The sequence below is a fragment of the Chelonoidis abingdonii genome, chromosome 10, assembly GCF_003597395.2.
Source record: "Chelonoidis abingdonii isolate Lonesome George chromosome 10, CheloAbing_2.0, whole genome shotgun sequence".
Taxonomy (NCBI): Eukaryota; Metazoa; Chordata; order Testudines; family Testudinidae; genus Chelonoidis; species Chelonoidis abingdonii.
In genome coordinates, this window is record NC_133778.1 from 48,362,787 (window position 1) to 48,388,535 (window position 25,749).

Consider the following 25,749-nt stretch of genomic DNA (forward strand, 5'->3'; position numbering starts at 1 on the left):
GACTTTAACAAAACAAAACAAAAAGTTGTACTGAGAAACAACTGCAGAGATATATATAGGCATCATGATTTCCTGAAGTCTGTGGGAAAATTAGTAATGAATTGGAATTATTTTAGTGCTAGTATTAAGTTAAAATAGGAGCTCATCCGCAGGGGTGGGTCTAGCCATTTGGCTCCCCAAGCACTGCGGCATGCCACGAGGGGCGCTCTGCCGGTCGCCGGTCCCACGGCTCCAGTGGACCTCCCGCAGACGTGCCTGTTGAGGGGCCACTGGTCCCGCGGCTCCGGTGGAGCATCCGCAGGCACGCCTGCGGGAGGTCCACCAGAGCCGCCTGCCACCTTTCCGGCGACTGGCAGAGCACCCCCCACAGCATGCCACCCCAAGCACATGCTTGGCGTGCTGGGCCCTGGAGCCGCCCCTGCTCATCCGAAGCCTATTACATTTTTCCCGTTCATTTTCCATGGAATTTGGATCAGGCCCTTTCTGATTATTTTCTAAAATATTGTACTAATTTTAAAATGTAATTACTTGATACAGTTCTATAAACCATATAACATACTAGATCTTGCAATTAACATATGCAAAAGAAACATTTCAGACTGTTTTGCCCCACAAACCTTAGGGATGCGGTGTTTCATTCTTTTTCTACCCAGCTCACTCCATCAAACAACTGTCATATTATTGACCTACTTTTAAATTTATTCACATCTTAAATAAAGCTCTACTTACATACTCCTAGCCATATGCCCAGTGTAATGCCAACCTAAAGTCAGAAAAGGGTAACATGCAACATTTCCAGAGGAAGAAAACATGATTTTCATTATGATTTTGCATCACTCTTCCTTTTTGCATAATAGTAATGATATACATGATGGCATTTTATTTAATAATTTTGGTCATGTCTTTTGTTACATGTGAACTTGTTTTTATGCAAAATTAAAATTGATTAAATTTCCTACACAATGAAAAACCAACAATTATTAACCAATGCCTAGTCAGTGCCCATCAGTTCTGTGCCCTATCTGCAGACAGTGAATGCCCTACCAGCTATTGAACCAGATGAAAAACCCAAAGTGAGACTAAATAGATGTGTCTTGCTACATCTTAAAGGCTGCCAATCTTGGCACTGGCAGATTATAAGAGAGTAAATTCCAGAACAGAGGGATCTAAGGATGCCCTGCTTTCTAGCCCTAGGATTTCAACCCTGGGGACAGACAACAAGAGCATTCTAATTGATTGTGACTTCTACCATAGGGCATAAGCGGAGAGAGAGTCCCTGAGATAGCATATGTGCTATCAGTGGGTTTTGTGGTTATCCAATAGCTCTGCTTCACTTCAGCATTTAATCAAATGTAAAAGGTATTCATTGCTTATATGCTTTGCTGTCAGTGTTAAATGTAGATGTGTTTTTCAAGTGTGTAAGCATTTCTCCTTTGGCTTAATTCCTCACACTGTACATGAGCCATGCAGATATCCCAGTGCAGCAACCACAACCTGTTACGTAGTTGTCCATATACATTGGAGAGGATTATAGAAATACATAGATGTATACACATGTATAGCTGTTGCTACTGTACGTATGCAAGATAATATGAAAATTTATCTTCCAGTGCTGAATATATGGCACATATTACTACATTTCAGGAACATTTTTTAAGGGAGGCTTGTTGAATTAAAGCTATTTTTCATATTTTGTAGTACTGCCAAATATGTCGAAAGGGAGATAACGAGGAACTTCTGCTTCTTTGTGATGGCTGTGACAAAGGCTGTCACACATACTGCCATAGACCCAAGATCACTACTATACCAGAGGGTGACTGGTTTTGTCCTGCCTGCATAGCAAAGGTAATATTAATCTTAAAGATGAATTGAAATGTTTTTGACCCTCCAGCACCTGAGTTCAGAGTTCCGTGCTTCTCCCGCAATTGCTGACAACTTGACAAACATCTAAAGTAGAGCAGCAATCTGCATGCCTCCTACTGGCTTGGGTAACTGTTAAGGATGCCATCGAGTGTTGCAAGAGAAGAATAGAGTCTTAATACAGGTGTTGGCAAAGGATATGATTTTCAGCTACTTTGTTTTTAATTGTACTTCTCAGTTATTTTGCATTTGAACATAGGCTGCTACAAATTTGATATCCTAAGCATCTTTTTCTCTATTTTAAAATAAGTTTTTTCATTCACCTTTAAAATAAAGTTGATGTAACTGTTGACAGACAAATGTTTCATACAGATATGCAGTATGAAAATAAATGTAGTAGTTTTATGTTGTTAGTATTCAGAGTAGCAGCCGTGTTAGTCTGTATCCACAAAAAGAACAGGAGTACTTGTGGCACCTTAGAGACTAAAAAATTTATTTCAGCATGAGCTTTCGTGAGCTACAGCTCACTTCTTCTGATGCATAGAATGGAACACTTAGACAGGAGATATTTATACATACAGAGATCATGAAAAGATGGAAGTATGCATACCAACAGGAAGAGTCTAATCAATTGAGATGAGCTATCCTCAGCAGGGGAAAAAAACTTTTGAAGTGATAATTAAGATGACCTATAGAAGGTGTGAGGAGAACTTAACATAGGGAAATAGATTCAATTAGTGTAATGACCTAGCCATTCCCATTCTCTGTTAAGGCCTGAGTTAATTGTGTCTAATTTGCATATTAATTCGAGTTCAGCAGTCTCTCTTTTGGAGTCTGTTTTTGAAGTTTTTTTGTTGCAAAACTGCCACCTTCAAGTCTGTCACTGAGTAGTTAGAGAGATTGACGTGTTCTCCCACTGGTTTTTGAATGTTATGATTCCTGATGTCAGATTTGTGTCCATTTATTCTTTTGTGAAGAGACTGTCCGGTTTGGCCAATGTACATGGCAGAGGGGCATTGCTGGCACATGTTGTTAGTGTGTCATTTCCATCATTCTCATACAGTGTTAATCAAAGATTATACTTCTCTCAGACAAATCTTTTACCTGCTGTTGTTACAAGTAACACCTAAGGTTGCTGTAATGTTTCTCTGTATGTGTATTTCATAACACTTTGTTAACAATCAGTTTGGCTCTTTCTCTTGCTATATTCAGTCCGTATGCATTTTAGTTTCCATGGATGTTTCACACGGTAGTAAAGGAGAGAAACCCTATTTTTTGAAAAAAGGAAAATGGAAAAGTAAAACCACAAAAATTGGCAATACAGGGAAAGGGGGGAATTCCAGGACAACTGTAGTACCTGAAGATACTTTTAACTCATTTTTTAAAACTGAGTATATTTTAATTTAATAGTTTCATAGCAAATAAGACCAGAAGGGACCATAGGATCAGCTAGTTTGATCTCCTGTATATCACAGCCTATTAAATTTCACTCTTCCCCCAGAATTCAGCCCAGAAACTTGTTTGACTAAAGCATATCTTCCAGAAAGGCGTGCAGTCTTGAATTGAAAAGGTGAAGAGATAGAGAATCCAATTCTTCTTCGAGTGATTGCTCATGTGTATTCCACAATAGGTGTGCATGCTCGCCACGTGCACCGGTGCCGGAAGTTTTTCCCTTAGCAGTGCCTGTGGGGGGGAAGCGCCCCCCCGTGACCCCTGGAGTGGCGCCTGCCTGGTGCGGTATGAGGAGAGCTGCACGCTCCCCCCTCCCTCAGTTCCTTCTTGCCACCAGTGAAGGTGTGTCAGAACTGCTCAGCTCTAGCTTTGCTGCAGTTTGTCCCGAGAACTGTTTGTTCATTAATTAGTACCTGTAGTCAGTTAGCCATTTGAGTTAGTTTAGTTAATTAGTGGGATTTAAGTCATGCGGGTCTTGTAGGCATTCTGTGCCAAGCAGCGACCCACACGTGGACTGTCTGCACTGCTTGGGAGAAACCCATACCAGTGAAAGGTGCAAGATCTGCAAGTCGTTCAAGCCCCAGACCAAAAAGGAAAACAACACTGGGCTTCGGGACATACTGATGGAGTCGGCACTGGCCCCAACCCTGGCACAGTGCTCCGAACTGGTACCCGGCACCGCAGCATTGGTACGCAGAGACCCTACGGCACCATCGACCAGTCAGCACTGCTCCCCTTCCGCGGGGCACACCAAGAGGACCGAAAAGACTCCCTCTTCACAACGGCACCGAGGGAAGTCTGGGACAGAGGCTAGGCCCATGACGGGTAGCCCTCAATCCCCACCGGGCACTAGGCCTCCGACTCACATTGAGTGGAGTAGCCTGGCCCCTTTGGAGCAGACCTCTCCGGATGTCTGGATGCCATCTGCACCCAAAGCCCTCCAGGCAGCCAGGAATATCATGTCCATGCCGGTGCCCGGAGCTCCGCCAATGTCGGCCCCATGCTCCAGGGGCAAGCTGCTGCTGGGATCACCGCAGTCGCTGTCGGCCCAGTACTGGTCTCAGAAACATTCCCGACACCACTCACCACCAAGCGACTGTTCAGGGCTCAGTCCACGTGGATCGCCCTCGGCGCTGGCCAGACTGTCTGGATGGGTGCCATCCGACCGGGACTCCCAGCACCGCTTGTCTTCATGGAGCGAATATCGACAGGACTGTGGCGGACATCGCTGACGGACCTCGTCTCCGACTCCCACTCCAAGTCTCCGCCAAGGCACTGTAGTCCTGAGCGTCGATTGCCGACGTCTTACTGGCGTGGGTCTACCCATCGAGGCTGTTCGTGGAGCAGCTACTCCCGTCGATGCCATTCCTCTGCCTCGAGATCACAGTCCTGTGGCCGATGCAGATCACAGCATTGCCGCTACTCCCAGTCCAGAGGCAGCAGCGGGTTGTACGCCAGCCCGGCCTCCGTTCACAGCTGCCTGTCTACAGGCCAGGCTAGCGAGCCCAAACAGCCAGCCCCGCCGGTGCCTCAGCGAGTGCACTGGCACTGAGCATCATGGCTGGTCCAGTGGTACCAGTGGGCACTGTGGCCTCCAGCGCAGCCCCTGGTGGGGACTAGCTCTGTGGCTGGGGCATAGGAAGTACCGTCGGCCTCCATCCCTAGACCGCCACGAAAGGAGTTGGTGGGACCCATGTCCTCAGCACCGTGCCCGGAGTCCGACCAGGTGGTGCGTCCTCTGGTGCCGGCTGACACCCAAAGCACCCTAGTGGCCTCCTCGCCCCATCTGGAGGAGCTCATTGTGGCACTGCCCCCTCTGTCCTGCAGGAGGACTACTGGGCCCACCGAGACCTCTTAAAAAGGGTGGCAGCGAGCCTCCATCTCCAGGCAGAGGAGATGGAGGAGCCTTTGGGCTCCCTGTTCAATGTGCTGTCCCCCTTGGCACCGAACAGGGTGGCCTTGCCACTCCATGAAGGTGTGGCATAAATTTCAAATGCCTTGTGGCACACACCAGCCTCATTGGCTCCCATCTCTAAGAAGGTGGAAAGCAAGTGCTTTGTACGCACTAAGGGGTGCGAGTATTTGTATACCCCCCCGGTGCCCAGCTCTTCAGTGGTTGAGTCGGTCAACCACAGGGAGTGGCAGGGGCAGCCAGCCCCGACCCCTAAGAACAAAGACTCTCGGAGGCTGGATGCTTTCAAGAGAAAAGTTTATTCGTCGACAAGCTCCCAGCTAAGAGTAGCAAACCAGCAGGCTCTCCTGGGTCGCTATGAGTTTAATCTCTGGGGATCCCTCCCCAAGTTCAAGGAGTCCCTCAAGGAGCATGATAAAAAGGAGTTTAAGGCACTCGTGGAGGAAGGGACAGTGGCTGCTAGGGCATCCCTGCAGGCCACTTTGGATGCAGCAGACACGGCCACACAGTCCATGGCCTCGGCGGTGTCCATGAAATGGACATCATGGCTCCTGCTCTCTGGGCTATCCAGCGAAGCGCAGTTGTCAGTGCAGGATCTCCCTTTCGATGGGAAGACTCTGTTTGCTGAGGAAACAGAGACAAGGCTGCACGGCATGAAAGACTCCCGCATGACCCTCCAGATCTTGGGCCTCTATGTCCCTGCTCCAGCAAAACCCAAGTTCAAGCCGCAGCAGGCTCCCGTTCAGGCCGCCATCCTGAAGTACGAGGCTGCCCATAAGAAGCAGTGGAACTATAGAAAACGCCTGCAAAGGCAGCCTTGGCCTGTCTCTCACCCACCTGGGTCCTCTAAGGGCAAGCAAGCAGGTAAAAGCCATTTTTGACGGGACACTCAGGGGTGCCTCGCCAGTTCTCAGCAGGGATCCACCCCCAATAAAGCTTCCTTTTTCCAATTGATTGTGTGCGTTCCTTACGGAATGGTTGCGATGGACTTTGGACTGGTGGGTCCTCAACACCATGTTCTGAGGTTACACCCTTCAGTTTACCTCCTGCCCGCCCCACCCACCCCCCATCCCCGTCCCTCTTGGGGGACCCATCGCACGGGGCTCTGCTCAAGCAGGAGGTCGGGCGGCTCCTGGAACTAGGCGTGATAGAGGCGGTGCCCAAGGAATTCCTGGGCTAGGGGTATTACTCCTGTTATTTCCTTATCCCAAAGAGGGGGCTCAGGCCCATTCCTCTGAGGTCTGAACCAGTACATGGTGAAACTCGAGTTCTGCATGGTTTCCCTGGCCTCCATCATCCCCTCCTTGGATCCCGGGGACTGGTATGCTGGCCTCGATCTCCAGGACGCGTACTTCTATATCCACATATTCAAAGGGCACAGGCGCTTCCTCTGTTTTGTGGTGGGACAGAATCACTACCAATTCATGGTCCTCCCATTTGATCTGTCCACTGCCCCCAGGGTTTTTACAAAGTGCATGTCTGTGGTAGTGGCCTACCTTAGGCACCGGGGTGTCCAGATATTCCCCTATCTAGACAACCGCCTGGTCAAGGGCACCTCCTGATTGCTGGTGAGGGATCATGTGTCACTCCTCCTGTCCACATGCACTGTCCTGGGCCTGGTGGTAAACAACACCAAGTCCAAGTTAGTCCCAGTCCAAGACATAGAGTTTATCAGGGGCTTCTGGACGCAATGTCAGCCAGGGCCTCTCTCCCCCAAAACAGGTTCGAGACCCTGAAAGGGCTTATTGATTCAGTCGCAAGGTTCCTGGTGATGACAGCCAGGGCTTGCCTGCAGCTGCTAGGTCACATGTCAGCGTGTATGTATGTGGTCTGCCACACAAGAATCAGGATGAGATCCCTCCAGCTCTGGCTGGCTTCGAAGTTTTCCCAGGCCACGGACAGAATGGACAAGGTCCTCACCATGCCGAACTCAGTAATCACCTCTCTGCGCTGGTGGTCCGCCCCAAGCAACATGCTCCAAGGGGGCCCATTCAGGGACAGGGCCCCATCGTTGGAGCTGGTGTCCAATGCATCAGACCTGGGCTAGGGGACCCATGTGGGGAATTTTCAGACCCAAGGCCTGTGGTCTCTGCAAGACCTGACTCTTCATATAAACATCAAGGAACTCAGGGCGGTGCGACGGCGTATATGGCCTTCCACTTGCACCTGAAGGGCAAGGTAGTCAGAGTCCTCATGGGCAACATGGCCTCAATGTTCTATATCAACAGGCACGGTGGGGCCCGATCCTCTGCCCTCTGCCATGAAGCCCTCAGTCTGTAGGACTTCTGTATAGCCCACGACATTCAGCTAAAAGCCTTTCACCTGCTGAGTGCCCGGAACGTGAGGGCGGATCGCTTGAGCAGAGACTTTTCCTCTCACCATGAGTGTCTCTATACCCAGAAGTGGCCACCAGCTCTTCCGAAGGTGGGGAATTCCCCAGGTGGACCTATTCGCAACCCGGCAGAACCGACAATGTCCCCCGTTCTGCTCTGGGGGGGGCCTAGGGAAGGGTGCTATTGCCGATGCCTTTATCCTATCCTGCTCAGGCCAGCTTCTCTACGCCTTCCCCTGTTCCCTCTGATCGGCAGGGTCCTGGAGAAAATAAAAGATGGACAAAGCGAGGGTCCTCCTCATTGCCCCGGCGTGGCCTACTCGGCACTGGTACAAGACCCTCTTGGGCCTGGTGGTGGCTCCGCCATGGCCGTTGCCGCTCCGCCTGGACCTGCTTTCTCAAGACCAGGGCCACCTCCTCCACAGCAGTCTGGTAGCTCTTCACCTCACGGCATGGCTTCTCAGTGGCTAGGTAGTGAGGAAAGGATATGCTCAGAACAGGTTCAGCATGTCCTCCTCGAAAGTAGACGGCCCTCCACTGGCTGCTTCTGCATGACGAAGTGGTCTCAGTTTTCTAGGTGGGTGGCGGACCAAGGGGTGTCCCCAACGGCCACCCCAATCCAGCTTATCCTTGATTACCTCTTCTACCTGGGAGCCCAGGGCCTGGCACCCTCGTCAGTCAGGGTGCACCTGGCGGCCATATCGGCCTTCCATCCCCCGGTGCAAGGACACACTGTGTTCTTCCTTGCTATGTCCGGCTGGTTCCTTAAGGGTTTGGACCGGCTTTACCCATATTCTAAGCCCCTGGTCCCACAATGGAACCTGAATCTGGTGTTAAGGGGTCCCCGTTTGAACCATTGGCCACATGTTCCTGGCCTCACCTCTCATGGAAGGTGGCCTTCCTGGTTGTTATCATGTTGGCCAGGCAGGTCTCGGAGCTCAGAGACCTGACCTCTGAGCCGCCATATACGGTCTTTCATAAGGACAAGGTCCAGCTCTGCCCGCGCCCTGCTTTCCTTCCGAAGTTGGTCTCCACCTGCTACATGGGTCAGGACATTTTTCTACCAGTCCTCTGCCTCAAGCCTCACTTGACTAGTGAGGAGTGCTGCTTTCATATGCTTGATACAAGGCGGGCTCTGGCTTTCTACCTCAAGTGGACCAAGCTGTTCAGAAAGTCCTTGCAACTGTTCATCGCCTTGGCTGAGCACGCGAGAGGACAGACAATTGCCACCCAGTGGTTTTCCAACTGGATGACTTTGTGCATCTGCTCCTGTTATGAGCTGGCAGGTGTCCCCCCGCCGCCCATTGTGAGGGCACACTCGACTCGGGTGCAGGCCTCGTCAGCTGCCTTCGTGGTCCATGTCCCTATAGAGGACATTTGTAGTGCCGCCATGTGGTCTTCGGTTCACACGTTCACCTCGCACTATGCGATAGTCTCCCAAACCAGGGATGACGCCGGGTTCAGCAGGACGGTACACCGTCCAGAGAACTTGTGAACTCCTACCCACCTTCAGAAGGTATCGCTTGGAATCACCTATTGAGGAATACACATGAGCAATCACTCGAAGAAGAAAAGACAGTTACCTTTTCATAACTGGTGTTCTTCGAGATGTGTTGCTCATGTCTATTCCACATCCCACCCTCCTTCCCCTCTGCTGGAGTTGTCTGGCAAGAAGGAACTGAGGGTGAGGGGAGGCACCACTCCAGGGATCACGGGGGGCACTTCCTCTCCCTTCTCCCCCCCATGGGTACTGCTAGGGGAGAAACTTCTGGCACTGGTGCACGTGACGAGCACGCAAATCTATTGTGGCATAGACATGAGCAACACATCTTGAAAAACACCAGTTACGAAAAGGTAACTGTCTTTTCCTTTTAATAATGTCCCTTAAATTGTGCTTTGCTATAGACAGCATTATGCTGTATAAAGCATCCTATATCTTTTATCATGGGTTTCCTTTGTCCTTCCCAAATTACTGGATCATTTGGGTATAAAGGAAGCCAGAAACTGAAGGCGAAACTCAGAAAAGACTCTCAGATTTGCTGGATTTGGGTCTAAGATTCTGTAAACCCACCAAATTTATCATGATGTCTACCTTAAACTGTAAATCAATCCAGGCAGTCTAAGTTAAAGCTCAACACGGATTTGCTGAAAACTTCATAAACAAACTTCATGTAACAAAAACCGAAACTGGGCAACTTTCCGCTAATTGCATGTTTGGTTATAAAACATCTGCTTTCTTATGAATATTCAGCCAACAAGTTTTATAAAGATGCATGCCTGCAATACATTTACAAACTTATCACCACCATTTGTAATGGTAATACCACATTTATTTTGTATTGTAAGTATAGGGAAACACTTTTATCTAGGATACTTCTGTGTGGCAACTAATGGCAAATGTTGACATTGACCTGCTACCTGTAGATTAATTCCAGATAAAATAAGTGTTTAAGGGGTATCAGTTTGACCAAGTTCAAGCAGGGCTTACTCAGGCAAAACTGCCATTAACTGTACTCAAGGCCTGAGCCTGTGATGGCAAGTGACAAAGAAGGCACTGAGCCTCCTCAGCTCCCATTAATTTAACTGCAAGTTGAGGGTAAACAGCACTTCACATGTTGAGGCCTTGAGTGAGGACATTTGGTCCATTCCCATGACTCTTCAATTGACTTGTCATATGAAGGACCCTCCAGTGGGGTCACCATTAAGTCAGCATTTTGCAACAATTGCCACACAAAGGTATTCATGAAGGATACTAGAGTACTTCCCTACATTTAAAACAAGAAAAAATAGAAACCACTGTGTGGTAATAGTATAGAAAATTCATAGTCATTTATAAACCTTTGCAGTATTCTGTTTTTAAAGCTAAGGAATTCTGCTCCCAGTTTTTTCTCCTCGTATAATTCATTCATATTCTCTGCATCTTACACAAATGGTGCAAAACTTTCAGCCTTTCCAGCTTCATCAGGACCAAAATGCTTACGCGATGTGTTAAACATTCATGCCATAGATAGGGAAATGATATAACTATTTACAGTAAGCAATGAATTCTGCATAATCATACTCTGAAAAAATGTGTAACACATAGTTCTTTAGATAACTAAATAGAGAACCCAGATATCTAAAAGGGCCTCCAGCATCATTATTGCTTGTATCCTGGTAATAAATATAACACAATCAGATGTGAACACTAGAGCACAAGTGGGGGATTGAAAAAATAAAATAGCATTTTACAAAACCTAACACAAATGTTAGAAAATTGTGTTTTAGAGTGTCAGTGAAATTGGTTTTGGGTATATTTAAACATTTTCTTAGTATTTGCCCCCAGAATATAGCAGCATTTTGCTAGTGCTTGAGAAACAAGAAGTAAAATTTACTAAATGAAGATGAATGAAGTATAGAAAGTCAATAAACAAATTTTATGAAATTAAATATGATTTTTTAAATTATTGTTTAAATTCTCCAAGATGTGTGTAACACAACCATTTTTAATACATGGTTTTTATTTTGATGGGGTGTCTTTTTATTCATTTATATTATGTTAATTTTATAACATATTGGCTGGAGAATAGTTGGTTGGATGAGTTTAGGAAAACTTCAGTGTACTCTCTTCAGTAGCTTTAGGTGCTTGACTTCTAGATTTAGGAAATCTCTGTTAAGATTAGAATGTGAATTCAGATGTAATGGGTGTTTTTGGTGCTGTCAATACCCAAATCCTGTTTACAGACTCATCAGGAAATATCTGTATAATGTTTAGTTGAGATTTTTCACTTAGAGACATCCTTGGACTCTCTCTCCTCCTTTTATCAAATAAGGGACATTTTGGAGTTCATTATCATCGCATAGGCAGCTAAATGGAACTTCATGAATGCAACCTATAAATCTGTTGATGTTCCCCTTTCAGCATAGCCTTGCTGGACACATCTTGTTTTCTCAACCTGCTATGGCTCCATTTTAGGCTTTTGCATATCTGTCCTCCCCTATTCAGACGTGGGCTGGTTTTTATATCCTGTTTATCATCCCTTTCACTTTGCATGATGACCATATGGTCCTCTGAATGAATCCCTTTGTCTAGTTGTGGAATTTCACTGTAATTAATCTAATAAATTGTTAGTCTGTTTTCTAGACCTCCTGCATCCTGATATTAAGACTAAACTAGGGTTTTCAGAATCTTTAATCAAGAAAGAAGCCATTAGAATTAGATGGTAAAGATGGAAAAGACCTATTCAATCATTCAGTCCTTTCCTTTCTAGTTCCTGTCTATATTTAGATATTTTTATAGTCTCTGTTAATACAAAATCTAGTTTTTTGTCCAGCCTAGTTTTAAAAGTCCAGTGGTAGGGCTGCCACCTCTTTTAGCACATTTTTTCAAAGGCTCATATATCTTGCTGTCAGGAAGCTTTCACTGCTTTTTAGTCTACCATGTTCACTTTCTTAGTTTCATCCCATTATATTTGTGTGTATGTGTATAGTATGTATTTTCCTTCCCTCCATATTATTTATACCATTCATGTATATGTAGACTTCTTTCGTGTTCTCTCTTAGTTGTCTTAGCCACACTATACATATTTAACTCTTCTAATCTTTCTGCATAAAGTGATGAATTCCTTGTTTACTGACCTTTAAATAAAAATCTTAATTTTCTACAATCTTCACTGTCCTACCAGTAGTACTGGTCAGAAACAAACACAGTATTCCAGGTGTGGTTGTACCAAAGCCATTTAGAGGAAGACCATTACTTCACCAGCCTTCTAATCTTTTTGAATATGTAGTCTGAAATTGTATTTTTTTACCAGCAATATTACACCGTAAATGTATTTATAATTTGTTGCCCATTATTACCCTTATGTCTTTTTCAGCATTAGTGCTCTCCAGGTTTCTTATTTCCACAGGATATATGTATCTAGATTATTGTAATCCAAATGTATCCAGATTTTTCATTTTCTCAAACTGAATCTCATGGATGTTTTTTCAGCCCATGTTTCTAATCTCTCTGTCTCCTTTTATATTTTTATTCTGTTCATACTGGGATTTTCAGCTCCTCACAATTTAGTTTTAGCTGTAAAATTTTATTTGTGTGCTGGTTAATCCCTCTTCAGTATCAAAAGTGAAGTTCTTAAAATAGGACCCATCCTAATATACTCCCCTATCTTGCCATCTTGATACGTTGCTGTTTACAACCGTCGTGACAACTCACAGTGGTTCTACCTTTCCCCCAGGACTAAAACTGCTTCCTCAATTCTATCGATCGATCGATCGATCTAGAATTAATGTTATGAAGTTGAGAGGACTGGGAGAGAGGAACTGTCCAGAAATTTCTAGAGCTTTAAAGAATTCCAGTGGACTTTTGAATTAAGACTACAGCCAAGATTTTTCCTACGAGACTACTGATTTTGTTTACCTCAACTTTAAGATGCCATAAAGTGGCCTGGTTATTAGAACATGGTTCAATATCTTCTGGAAACCAGGTGCCTTTTATAGTGTTCTAAATTGAGGACCCAGAATTCATAATCACTTCTGAAAATATTGGCTTATGAATCTATACAGTCTATGACCTTTAGAGATCAAGAAGAATTAAGTGATCTACCTGTTCTTTGTACGTCATATTAAATCCAGCGATTGTGTTTTGATACTGTTTAGTGTGTCAGACCGTCATGGGTTTTCTGTTTACAAATAATACATACTTCTGTGTAATCTGGTTATGTTTTGTTACATACTTGGATTCTCTCTATTGTAGGCAAGTGGTCAAACCCTAAAAATAAAAAAACTTCAGATCAAAGGGAAAAAAAGTAATGAACAAAAGAGAGGCAGGAAATTGTCTTTAACAGGAGATACGGAGGATGAAGACTCTGCAACTACAAGTAGCTCTTTAAAAAGAGGAAAAACAGACCCGAAAAAAAGAAAAATCGATGAAAATATTTCTAACCAATTGAAACAAGAAAGCTTCACTCCTACGAAGAAACCTAAAAGAGATGAATCCAAGGACCTGCCTGTATGCAGGTACTGTCTGCCTGTCTTTTGTAAGAGCTATATATAAGCATTTGTTTGAAGCCAGATAGTGCCTGCTGCTCTGTTAGTGTGCTTGTAGTAGAGAGAGTGCAGAGCCCTGTTCCCTATGGTGCCCCACACAGGAGACAGCAATAATTTGATTGCAGCCATTGGGGGACTGCAAGTGTGTGTAATAGGAGTACCCAGCTAAAGCTACCTGTTGCAACACTTGTTCTGCTGAGAGCCTAGCAAGGTGGGGTGTGGCTATGAAATCCTACCCCCTTTTCTCCTGTGTGCTAAAAAGAGCTGGCAGGTGGAGACTGAGGAGAGAGGTGCTGTCTACAACTTTCTAAAGGTGTAGGAAATCCAGATGCCCAGCACATGTCAAAGAAGCATTCTGCCCCACAAAGGGACCCACCATTCCTGTGGCGCACCTTTTTCCCTTGCTGATTGGCTTTCACTGGCAAGTAGCATAATTAAGCCTTTAGACTGTTTTAGAAAATTAGTAGCACTTGTTTGACTTGCGTAGAAGTAAATGAGTTATGTTAAAAATCACCCTGTGGAAAATTTACATGGATACATTATATTCTGTTTAAAAAAAATAATTTGAATTTCTTCCTGGGGAACTAGCTTTAAAGAGTATAAATGACAAACTGATCATTAACGAGAAACGTTACTTATTGAGTGCATTATGGTCTATACATGACAATAGTGTGCTATCCCTAGTAAAGTTAATAGAGTGACAACACATTGTGAATGTACATAACAGTGTACATCCTGTGCAAATGAGCCAACAGCTGAAGGTATTGATTTAAAACCGTGTTTTATTCAGCATGATCCTGTCTGAATTGGAAACTCATGAAGATGCATGGCCTTTTCTACTTCCTGTAAACTTGAAACTTGTTCCTGGTTATAAGAAGGTTATTAAAAAACCTATGGACTTTTCCACCATCAGAGAGAAGCTAAGCAGTGGACAGTAAGTAAGCATACTGTACATTACATTTGTGAACGTTCAGCAAAAAAATTAAAATGACACAATCAACTTGAAATCTAGCCATTTTAAAAACAAAGAATTCAAAGTAATTTCAGATGCTGTTTATGCCCTGGAGTTCCCCTGCTAATTGTTATGGTTCTTCACAATTTCTTGTTTTATAAATATTTCTCTCTTCCCTGTCCCTATGTGAAATACCCTTTCAATCATCAAGGGAAGCTGAGAAACAAACTTTAGAGAGAAAACAGTAAAACTGACTGTTCAGAAAGTGCACTCAAATGCCCCAAAAAACCACTGAAAAATCAATGATTTATTTATTTCAGTTGTTGTAGTCTTTTGAGTTACTTATGTGTTTTTGTTTTTGTTTTTTAATTACAAGACAGGAATGTGATTTTTAAGTTGACATCTCTTTAAGTATTACTGTACATTGGTTATAATTCATTCCAAAGCTACATACTAGAGAGAAGCATGAAACATTACAACAAATGGTGATTAATTATTTCATAGTCCTGAAATTAAAACTGCATCTTTTGTTAGAGAAAATTAAAATAAATAACAGGAACAATTATTTACCCCTTCCCGTGACCCTTTTTCAATTCACATGGAAAGATCTCAGCTGTCATTTCTTTCCAGTTTGCATCGCTGCAATCTTAAGAACTAACAATGAAGCAACTTTCAGCCAAGGAAGAAGAGATGGACTCACTTCAGAGTCCATTAGCTCCATTCAGAACAGGCTATGGAGGGTTTGCTAGGGCAATGCAAGGCACTCTCCCACGTTTAGCTGAATTTGATCCTATGACAGATTTTCACACACACACACACACACACTCTCTCTCTCTCTCTCTCTCTCTCTCTCTCTCTCTCATTAAAATGTACAACTATAAGCCTTTCTTTTCTACCATTCCTCTGAATAATGACTACTGTAGGTAATACTTTATAGTAGTGCTATAAGTCTGGCATGCTGTAGAGTCACTGGGCCAGGATAGGCAATGCAAAGAATACCAAAGAAACAGAAAATTTGATTCTGCCTGTTAATGCTACTACACTTGCCACTCAATAGATGATGATGGAAATATAGCCTGAAATTCCCAAGGATGTCATGGAGTCATCACTGCAACCAACACAAATTCAGAAGTAAAATGTTTTGCTTGTACTATACTGTAGGTATTTGTGAAGTTCAATAAAATATTAAGAAAATACAGTTATGCATAGGTGATCACAAATGACAGGAACGCACACTAATTTACAGTATCAGGACCTTAAATAGTTGTAAAATGCACCCAACAACATGAGTGTAGAATTCTAAGAAGGTAACATCTTGTGCCCATTTTACGCTGGTGTAAATATCAGAGTACAAGGCAGTGGTGAATGACAGCACTTCAGGCCTGGTCTACACACTAAGTTGTACCAGTTTAACTAAAGGTGTGATTTTTAAACTGCTTTAGGCCTGGTCTGCACTTAAAAATTAGATCGACTTAGCTATGTTGCTCAGGGTGTGAAAATTTTCACGTCCAAAATGCTTTAGTTAGGTAAACCTAACCCACAATGTAGATGCAGTTAAACTGATAGAAGAATTCTTCTATCAGCCTAGCTACCACCTCTTCAAGAGGTGGATTTGTTATATTAACGGAAAAACCCCTTCCATCAATGTAGGAAGCATCTTCTATGGGGCTACAGTGGCACAGCTATGGCGCTACAGCTGTAGTTTAGACATGTCCATAATTAAACTATTGCAGCTTTTGTGTGTTGAGATTATAATGTTGGTTTAAACCCTGGTTTATATTGGTTTAGCTTGCAACTATAATTTCAGTGTGCAAGCTGATAAATGCATACAATCCAGGTTTTAACCAATATGAGTGTCCATACAGGGTATGCGCTAGTTTAACTAAATTGGTTTTTAAAGCTATTTAAGTGAAACTGATGCAAGTTTTGTGTATAGGCAATCCGTAAATCTTCAATTTAAACCCATATTCACACTTAAGACTTGAAGCACGGATGGTGCCTGATTCTGGACTCCTTTCTTAAAGAAAACTCCAGTTAAAACCAGTGGAAGATTTACTTGAATGAGGATTACATACGTGGCCCACGGATTGAGGATTATACACTGTATTTATGCAAGATTTTTCTGTACCTCGGCACAACAAGTCTTGTTATGGATTTAGTTTCATTTTTGCCTGATTCCTTGTTTCTTTTTTTAAAAAATTGGTTTAATATTGAAAACAGTGCTTTGAAGCAGATGAGGTGATGGTTAGACAGCTCAGCAGAGTTGACCTCAGCATCTCATATATCCAAAGTAGAACCAAAAATGAGAACAGCAGTACAGCATAAAATACGTCTTTTAGAAGTCCTATAAAAGTAGGTCAAGGGAGTTTTACAAATATATCCAAATAATTCAGTAAGCCTTATTGACTCTGAAATCAGTTTTCTCTCTACCTAGTTATTTTATATTTGCCCATTGCTGTTGTATCTCAGGCCTGATCTACACTGGGAGGGGGGGATCGATCTAAGATACGCAACTTCAGCTACGAGAATAGAGTAGCTGAAGTTGACATATCTTAGATTGAATTAAAATTACTTACTTGGCATCCTCACGGCGCTGGATCGACGGCCGCAGCTCCCCCGTGGACTTTGCTTCCACCTCTCGCACTGCTGAAGTTCAGCCGTCAATGGGAGAGCAATCGGAGATGGATTTATTGCGTCTACACTACACGCGATAAATCAATCCCTGATAAATTGCTATCTGCTGATCCGGCGGGTAGCGTAGCCGTACCCTGAGTGTCAGTTGTCATTGTGCTATTCCATACTATGAGCCACTAAGATGTGTATACAAATGTGCTTATTAGAAAAGGTTAATTCAATGTATGCATCTCCTTTTCAAACAACAATAACTCATGCAATCAAATGTTGTACATAATATCAAGAAGGCTTAAATCAGATTATGGACTGAAAAAATGGCGGGATATACTTTTTCCAGTGTAGTACATTGATATCCCCCCCCAAAATTCCCTTTTGAATGGTAAAATTCTCCTTTGTTTGCGAGTTCGCACTGTCGCAATGTATCAGTATTGTCCATGTGATAAGCATCTACGACTAAATTTCAAATAGTGGACCAAATCATAAAGTGGGAGTATAGTCTAGCTCAGAGGGAAAGTGTGCTCCAGTGGCATAAGACTGAGGAACAAAATCTTCAGCATATCCATGTTACAAGCTAGAATATATGCAAGGGGCCTACTAGTAGCTACTTGATCTGGAAGGGGGCTAGTGATTTGTGGAGGTCTGGGCCTGCACCACTGAAAGCTAATTGGAGCTTTGTCACTGACTTTTCTGGTGCAGGATTGTCCCCTGCTAGCGAGCTCAGATCCACAGGATATACAAATATAGAGGTGCAGAGATGCTTGGGCACTTTCCTTATTGCTTGGGGTACCAGTGCAATGGAAATGCAACATTCTTCTTCAAGTCGTGTCACTATGGGTGCCCCACTGTAGTTGTGTTTGCATCCCTGAGCTGCTGATAAGAGAACTTCAGTATCAGCATCCACTGTGCCTGCACATGCACTCTCTCTCCTCGTGCTGCGCAATGAAGCTAGTCAGCATGCACTGGCTAACCCCACCTCAGTTCCTTCTCAGCCGCTCCTGGTTAGAGATGGAGCTATTCGCAGTTCATTAGGAGCATTACTTTCTATTTTCATTTCTGTAGTTAGTCTGTCTCTTAGTATAATTGTAGCGTTTTCTAGACCCCATTATTCTCTTAAAATAAAATAAAGAATAATTAAAAATATTTTAACACCCCACCCACGTGCTTTTCTTCCTTCTTGGGGACCTTTCCCCTATAGAGTATGCCTGGTTCACCAGGCTTCAAGAAGTGCCTTACTTGCAAGGAGGCAATCCCTATTGCAGACAAGCATTCCCAGTGCATTCACTGCCTTGGGGAAGGCCACATCCAGCAGACATGTGGTCTCTGCCAGTAGCTCAGGCCATTTTCACATGAGGACAGAGCACTCCGACAGAAGATTATCTTCATGGAGGCGACTCTCAGATCTTCTCAGGATCCACACCACAAGTCACCTGACAGATGTGAGTTTTCCCCACATCCCTCTACATCTAAAGGCTGTGGGTTGAAGAAGCAAGCTGCGGACCCTTCCCACACATCATCAAAGAAGAAGGCAGGAAGCCCCCATAGTGAGCCCTGAGATAGTTGTTACTAATCCCCATCAGCTCAGTATCTTCGGTATGGTCAGCACTGAGACCTTCTCAGTCTGGTACCCACGGCTCACAGAAACGACAGCAGCTGGTACCATTGACATGCCCATGGACCTAATGGGTACAGGCACCGAGTCATCGGCACTGAGGGACAGGACTAGGCACTCTCGGAACACGAGTATGTATCAGTACCATCATCAACACCGCATCTGGCACCGGCGTGACCAGTAAGGGCAAGATCCCCGTCCCGCCCAGTACCGTCGTTGGTACCGGTGGAATTCCACCACTCCAGAGACCTCCATCTTAGTATTGGGACCTCTACACCGAGCCTCCATCTAGCATGGGAATTATCTCCGCTGCCATGCCACGCTCCCCCGCTCTTTAGTGAAGGGTCAAACAGTGAGCCAGAGGAGAAGGCGTTACAGTATTCTTCTCAGGCTCTGTATGGTTCCCAACATCAGCAGGGCTCTAGAGTAAACCCTCAGATGGCCCCACCATCACCATCTTGGAATGGTCATCAATGGGCACCACCACTGGGCTCTATACCGTCTCCACCCCAGTGGCCATATTAGGACCCTTGGGTAGCATATCACCAGCATGCCTCTCAAGCTTCGAGCATCACCTGAGAATCCGTGAGGCACATCCCCTCAGTGCAACGTCTGCAGCTTCAGCATCTACAAAAGACATCATGGAGGAACATGGAGGCGGTGCCCTGTATAGAGTACGCACATCCCAATATCCGGCTCAATGCCTGTACAAACCTCAGAGAAAGAAAAGTTAATTTTCTAGGCATAAACCATTTGGGTCACAATCTTCCTATTCCTAGCTGTCTACATCCAAATACCAATTTTGACAGGCTAGTTGCGGTGTCGATAGACCATGCCCCCCAACTACTATAGCTGACTAATGCTTTTACACCTATTGAGCTACCAATTAGTATCATTTTGCAGTGCCTGGGAACACATCACATAGGACAAATGGGTCTTCGAGATCGTTCCAGCTGGGTACTCCATCCATTTTACCTCCCACGCCCTCCACAGCACCCTTCCCCATCCATCTTTGGGGACCTTTCTCACAAGAGTTTACTACTACAAAAGATCAATCACCTCCTTATGTTAGGAGCCATAGAACTGGTATCTCCGCATCTATGAAGCAAAGGGTTCTATTCTCGGTCTTTCCTAATACCCAAAAGGAAGGGAGGCTGGAGACCCATACTAGACCTCAGAGCTCTCAACAAGTTTGTCAAAGCTCAAAAATTCAAGATGTCACTCTAGCAACAGACATTCCAGCGTCAGAACAGGGAGACTGGTTTTCTGCCATCGATCTTCTGGACTCCTACTTTCATATCTCTCAGACAATTTCTCAAATTCACTCTAGGATAAAACCACTTAGCAATATACAGTGCTCCCCTTTGGACTATCATCAGCCATGAGAGTATTTTTCAAGGTTCTCTCAGTAGTATTCATGTACTTACACTCCCAAGGGATCATGATTTACCCTTATCTGGACGATTGTCTCCTCAGAGCCCCATCTTTCCTAGAGACTCTCACCAAAACTACAGTATGCCTGTTTACAGAATTGGGTCTACAGATCAACGCCGAGAAGTCAATCCTCATTCCAATACTGTGCCTGGAATTCATAGGCACAGACTGTGACTCGCTACAGGCCAGAGCTCTGCTACCTCAATACAGATTTCTCTCCTTGATCACACTCATAGAGAAGTACAAAGAAGCCCACAAATATCAGATACTGCCTCCAACTCTTGGAGCATATGGCAGTGAGCACAGCGGTAATATCACATGCCAGGCTTCACATGTGATGCCTTCAGATGGGGTTCAGCTCAGCTCTAACAGGGACAGCTTAGAGAAACCCCAGTCACTACTCTCGAGGATCAAAAACTCCTTAGACTGGTGGAAAGACCCAGCTTACGTTTGCAGAGGGATTCCCTTCTCGCAACCTCACTCTTCAGTTCTTCCCTCCACTGATGTATTGCTCATAGGATGGGGTGCACATCTAAATTACCTCACCACATAAGGCAAGTGGTCACCCATGGAGATCTCCCTTCACATCAGTCTCGAGGTCAGAGAGGTTAGGAACGCCTGCACCCACTTCCTGCCATTGATCAAAGGATCACACCCAGGAGTTCTAACAGACAACATAGCCTGCATACACGACATAAATCAACAAGGGTGGGCCAAGTCACCTTCCCTTTGTATGAAAGCGATGAGACTATGAACTGGTTTATCTCCCATGATGTCACACTGTCAGCAGCCTATCTTCCGGGCACACAGCATTCCACAGTGGGCAGCCTGTCACAAATTCCCACATGACCACAAGTAGGAGCTAGACCTAGCGGTATTTCACAATCTATTCAGGCAGTGGGGGGTGCTGACCACAGACTTGTTCGCCACTTACCTGAATAAAAAATGTCCATGCTACTGCTCCAGGGCGGGAATAGGAAAACACACCTTGGGCGATGCTGTCCTCCTGCCCTGGGATGGGGACTTCATTTACACCTTTCCTCCTTTCCCCCTACTATTGAAGGTCCTGCTGAAAATAAAAAGAGATGGCGCAGATGTCATTCTGATCGTTCCCACTTGGCTGAGACAGTTCACAATGCGCCTGCTGATCTCTCCCCCAGTCACTCCGAACCTTCTCCCCCAGGACAGAGGATGTAACCTGCATCCCAACTTGGGGGTTCTCCACTTCAAGGCATGGCTCTTTCTTAGTTCAAACACCTAGAAAGCCCCTGTTCAAAGAGGTGCAAGAGGTATTATTACACACACGACGTACCTACCTGCAAAAATGGTCCAGGTTTCGGATTTGGTGTGCTTCCCAGCAAATCTCCCTGACATCCTTGGCTCTTCCATGCACTTTAGACTGCATTTAAAAAAAATTGGGGCTTTCTCTGAGTTCTCTGAGTCCACCTAGTGGCTATAACAGCCTTCCATCAACCAGTAGAGCAGGCCTGCACAACATATGGCCTGCGGGCCACATGCAGCCCGCAGAGGCTAACTGTGTGGCCCGCGGGGCGATTCTAAATCCTGCGCACACGGCGCTCTGCGGGCAGCCCAGAGCCCTTTGTATCCCAGCCATGGCTGGGATTTAAAGGGCTCTGGACTCCCCGCAGCTGGGATTTAAAGGGCTCTGGGATCCCCGCCCCTGCAGGCAGCCCAGAGCCCTTTGAATCCTGGCTGGGGCTGGGATTTAAAGGGCTCAGGGCTCCCCGGGGCTGCCGGCAGCCCAGAGCCCTTTGAATCCCGGCCCCGGCTGGGATTTAAGGGGCTCAGAGCTCCCCGCGGCTGCAGGCAGCCCAGAGCCCTTTGAATCCTGGCCGCGGGCTGGGGCTGGGATTTAAAGGGCTCAGAGCTCCCCGTGGCTGCAGGCAGCCCAGAGCCCTTTGAATCTCACCCTGGCTCCAGCAGCTGGGCTGGGGCTGGGATTTAAAGGGCTCGGGCTCCCCTCAGCGGCAGGAGCTCTGGGCCCTTTAAATCCCTGCCCCAGCCCTGCAAAGCTCTGGTTCCCTCAGCCGCCAGAGCCCCGGGCCCTTTAATTTGCCCCTGAGGGCTCCCAGTCACCTCTTCAGCTGGGAGCCCCTGGTTGATTTAAAATAAAGTATCACTTCTCCACCCCCAACCTTCCTTTTTGGCCCACAGCTGTTTTGGTGGGGCGGCGCTGGGGAAGGAGGATTTGTTTCTGCAGGGCTGGGCGGCGCTGGGGCAGGGTGTTTCTGCGGGGTCCGGAGGTGCTGGGTGGGGGTGTTTCTGCGGGGCCGGGGGATTTCGGCCCTCAGCTGTTTACTTTGGAGTAATGTGGCCCTCGCCGCTTTACGAGTTGTGCAGCCCTGCAGTAGAGGGATGCTTGGTGCTGTCACACCCGACGAGTGAAAGGTTCCTCTAGGGTATAGTAAACCTCTTCCCACAACCTCAATTTCCTGCTTTCACATGGGACCTAAACCTGGTACTGAAAGGATTGACTAGGCCTCCCTTCAAACCCATGGCCACTTGTTCGCTTATGTACCTCTCAGTGAACATGGCTTTCCTGATAGCGTTCACCTCTGCTAGGAGAATAGGAGAAATAGTGGCTCTGATGGCACATCCCTAATACATGGTATTCTTTTCAGACAAGCTTACTCTCAGGCCACACCTGAAATTCATTCCCAAAGTAACTTCCCCATTTCACATGAACCAGTTAATTCATCTTTCAACCTTCTACCCCAAGCCTCACTGAGACAACAGGGAGGTTATATTGCACACACTAGATGTCAGGAGAGCCCTAGCCTTCTACCTGGACAGGACGAAGATTTTCAGTCCCCCTAGCTTTTCCTCTTCATTGTGGAAAGAGCCACAGTTTCAGGAGTATCAGCCCAAAGAGCTCCAAGTGAGCTCAAACTGTATCCAAGTTTGCAGTGTGACCCATTCGGATACTATTCATACACTCTCCACAAGGTGTATGTCATCCGTTGTCTTTTTCAAGAATGTCCCCATCTCAGATCTGTAGAGCGGCGACATGAGTGTCAGTCCACATCTTTGCAGAACATTAAGCGATCACTGGGTACTCCACCGAACTCTGGGACCCTTCCATCCTGCAGCTTGAAGCCCAGCTTGGCTGGCACAGGCCAGCTGGTTTTTCTTTGATATGGAGACATACACATATGGGTCCATATGCTGTACAGATTGCTATTACAAGAAAAGTTAAGGGAACTCTTTAGTCCATTTAAAAGTCAGTGATGCAGCCAAATAAGGGAGGAGTAAAATGGGAGTAATTCCTTATTATTTTAACCAGAAAACTATTGAGGGAAGAGTGTTGGTTGAAAATTGGTGTTGGTTCTAGTATAAACCTGGAATTCTCCCTTCTAGACTGTACTTTCTGCAGACATCAAAAACAAAAATAGAAATTATCATCTTTGCTGTAAAGACTATTTACGTGGCATTAGTTCATATTAAAACTAGAAGTGTTAAAATTATAACTGAGATGTACAGCATATACTGAAGATTTCATGGTCACCTGTACATTAATTTGTATTTTTACGTTCCCTTCTAGGTTTTATTTTTTTCCCTGGGATTCTATGTTCCAAAAAAACCTTACCCTCTCTGTTCTTTCAGGTACCCTAATCTTGAAGCATTTTCTCTAGACATCAGGCTTGTTTTTGACAACTGTGAAACCTTTAATGAAGATGATTCTGACATAGGCAGGGCTGGCCACAACATGAGGAAATATTTTGAAAAGAAATGGACAGAGATTTTCAAAGTGAGCTGAATTTATCAGAACTCAGTTTTTTCCTTATACAAGGACAAATGAGACCAGCAATGTGAACTGTATTTACATAAAAAGTGCAAGGCACACGCGTAACTGACTGCTTTTTTTTTTCCTTAAAGAGAAGTATCGCAGAAGAGTGATACTAATTCTAAAGGCTTCACTCCTACAGCAACCATGGCCCTTGGTTATTGGTTTGTGTGTTTTATCAAACTAATTTAGGTAGAACAGGGAAGCACACCCAAAGAATTTCAAAGAAAGGGGTGTTATAGTGCAATAGCAATTTAAAATATATCAAAACGCACTGAATATTCAACCACCAGAGCTCTACTTGGGGAAATGGTTCTCTTTTCCCCTTTCAATAAATATCTATTTTTCATTTTTTTACTTTGTAGTTTATTTTTTAGTGAATGTATTTAATTTTATGAATTATTTATGATTAAACAGCATCCAGAATCTTCGTTTTCTGTGAAAAGGAAGAATTAGAAAAATTGCTTTAAATCTTGAAAATACAACAAGGAATGTTTTAAAATATAAAACAAAGCCAAGTAAAACTGTTTACACTGTTGTGCTATAAAAGCACTAAAAGTTAAAACTTTACTGTAGAGTTACAAGTACATTTATATATATATGTTGCTCCATCACTTGTGTAGTAAAATTGTATTTGAAGACAGTGAAGAAAATTTGAGACATATGTATATACTGTTCATTATTGTTTATATTATGTCTTGTTTTAAATATGTATGATGTGTACATATTATTTGCAGACATTATTGTTTATGCCTTAGAAGGACTGTAGCATTTTATTTTAGTCTTAAGGTAATTGTAGCTATACGGCTTGTACAGTAATTATCCTCTACCAACACTGTGGAGTCTCCTTAATCTTGGTAGTGCCTGCCTTTAAAACAGGGTGTAGGGGATATTAGTTTTCCATTTTTCTATTTTGTTATATAATTTCAAGCCACCAGGGCCTCAGATTTAAGTATAATCATTTGTATCCATGTGAAATAAAATTGTGACAATTTCTTACGCACACAGTATTTTTTCATAGAAACATTTCCCTCCATTTGCCTTGCCACAGAAATAACAAAAAACATTTGTAACCACTGTGTTTTATCTACTGTGTGTTGTGGTGGCCTGTTGGAGGCAGATAGATCAGAAATTTTTTTTTTTGTATGTATGTAAGAGTACTTGAAGCTTTATTTAAAACAAAAACGTTGTGGAAAAGGTAGCATTCTTTTTTCTTTTTTTCTTTTTATAGGAGTGTTATTTTTCACTAATATGTGTGGCACGGATACAATAAAAGACTGTTTTGCAAACCAGTTTTTCTTGGTTATTTAGTATTCAAGATATATGTATAAAAGAAATATTGAAAAATGGGGATAATAATCTTACCCATCTACCTCTTAGGAGTATTAAGATTGATTGATGTTTGTTTATTTATATATTAAAATGTTTTATATGTTATACTGATAAAAACTGTGTGTGTAAATACATATTTACACACACAGTTTTTATCTCACTATCTGTGTATGACAGGTATGTATTATTATTATTTATGTTTTATTACAAGTTGGAAAGGCATGTCTTTCTGCTTAAATTTAGTTCTGATTCATACTTGTTCTATAAATCAGATCAAATATTTATTTTTCAAAAAGTTTGGAAAAATAATTCAGTTGTATTTAGCTGTGCTAGGACTCAAACATGAAATAAAACTCAATTTTTGGGGGGGTAAGGAGAGAAAATAAATATGACAAGGCAC

The 25,749-nt window shown here is 44.2% G+C and overlaps 1 protein-coding gene across 25 annotated transcripts in view; it reads left to right on the forward strand.

Annotated features, from left to right (window-relative positions):
• BAZ2B (bromodomain adjacent to zinc finger domain 2B) overlaps positions 1–25,309 on the forward strand; it is a 264,100-nt gene extending 238,791 nt beyond the window's left edge. For all 25 annotated transcript variants that reach the window (XM_075070184.1, XM_075070185.1, XM_075070183.1 and 22 more), the window contains 4 exons: positions 1,699–1,845; positions 13,291–13,553; positions 14,374–14,517; positions 23,837–25,309. In XM_075070184.1, coding sequence (XP_074926285.1) covers positions 1,699–1,845; positions 13,291–13,553; positions 14,374–14,517; positions 23,837–23,990 — 708 coding nt within the window. In that variant the 3' untranslated portion in view covers positions 23,991–25,309. The remainder of the gene's footprint in view (positions 1–1,698; positions 1,846–13,290; positions 13,554–14,373; positions 14,518–23,836) is intronic.
• The last annotated feature ends 440 nt before the right edge of the window (positions 25,310–25,749 follow it).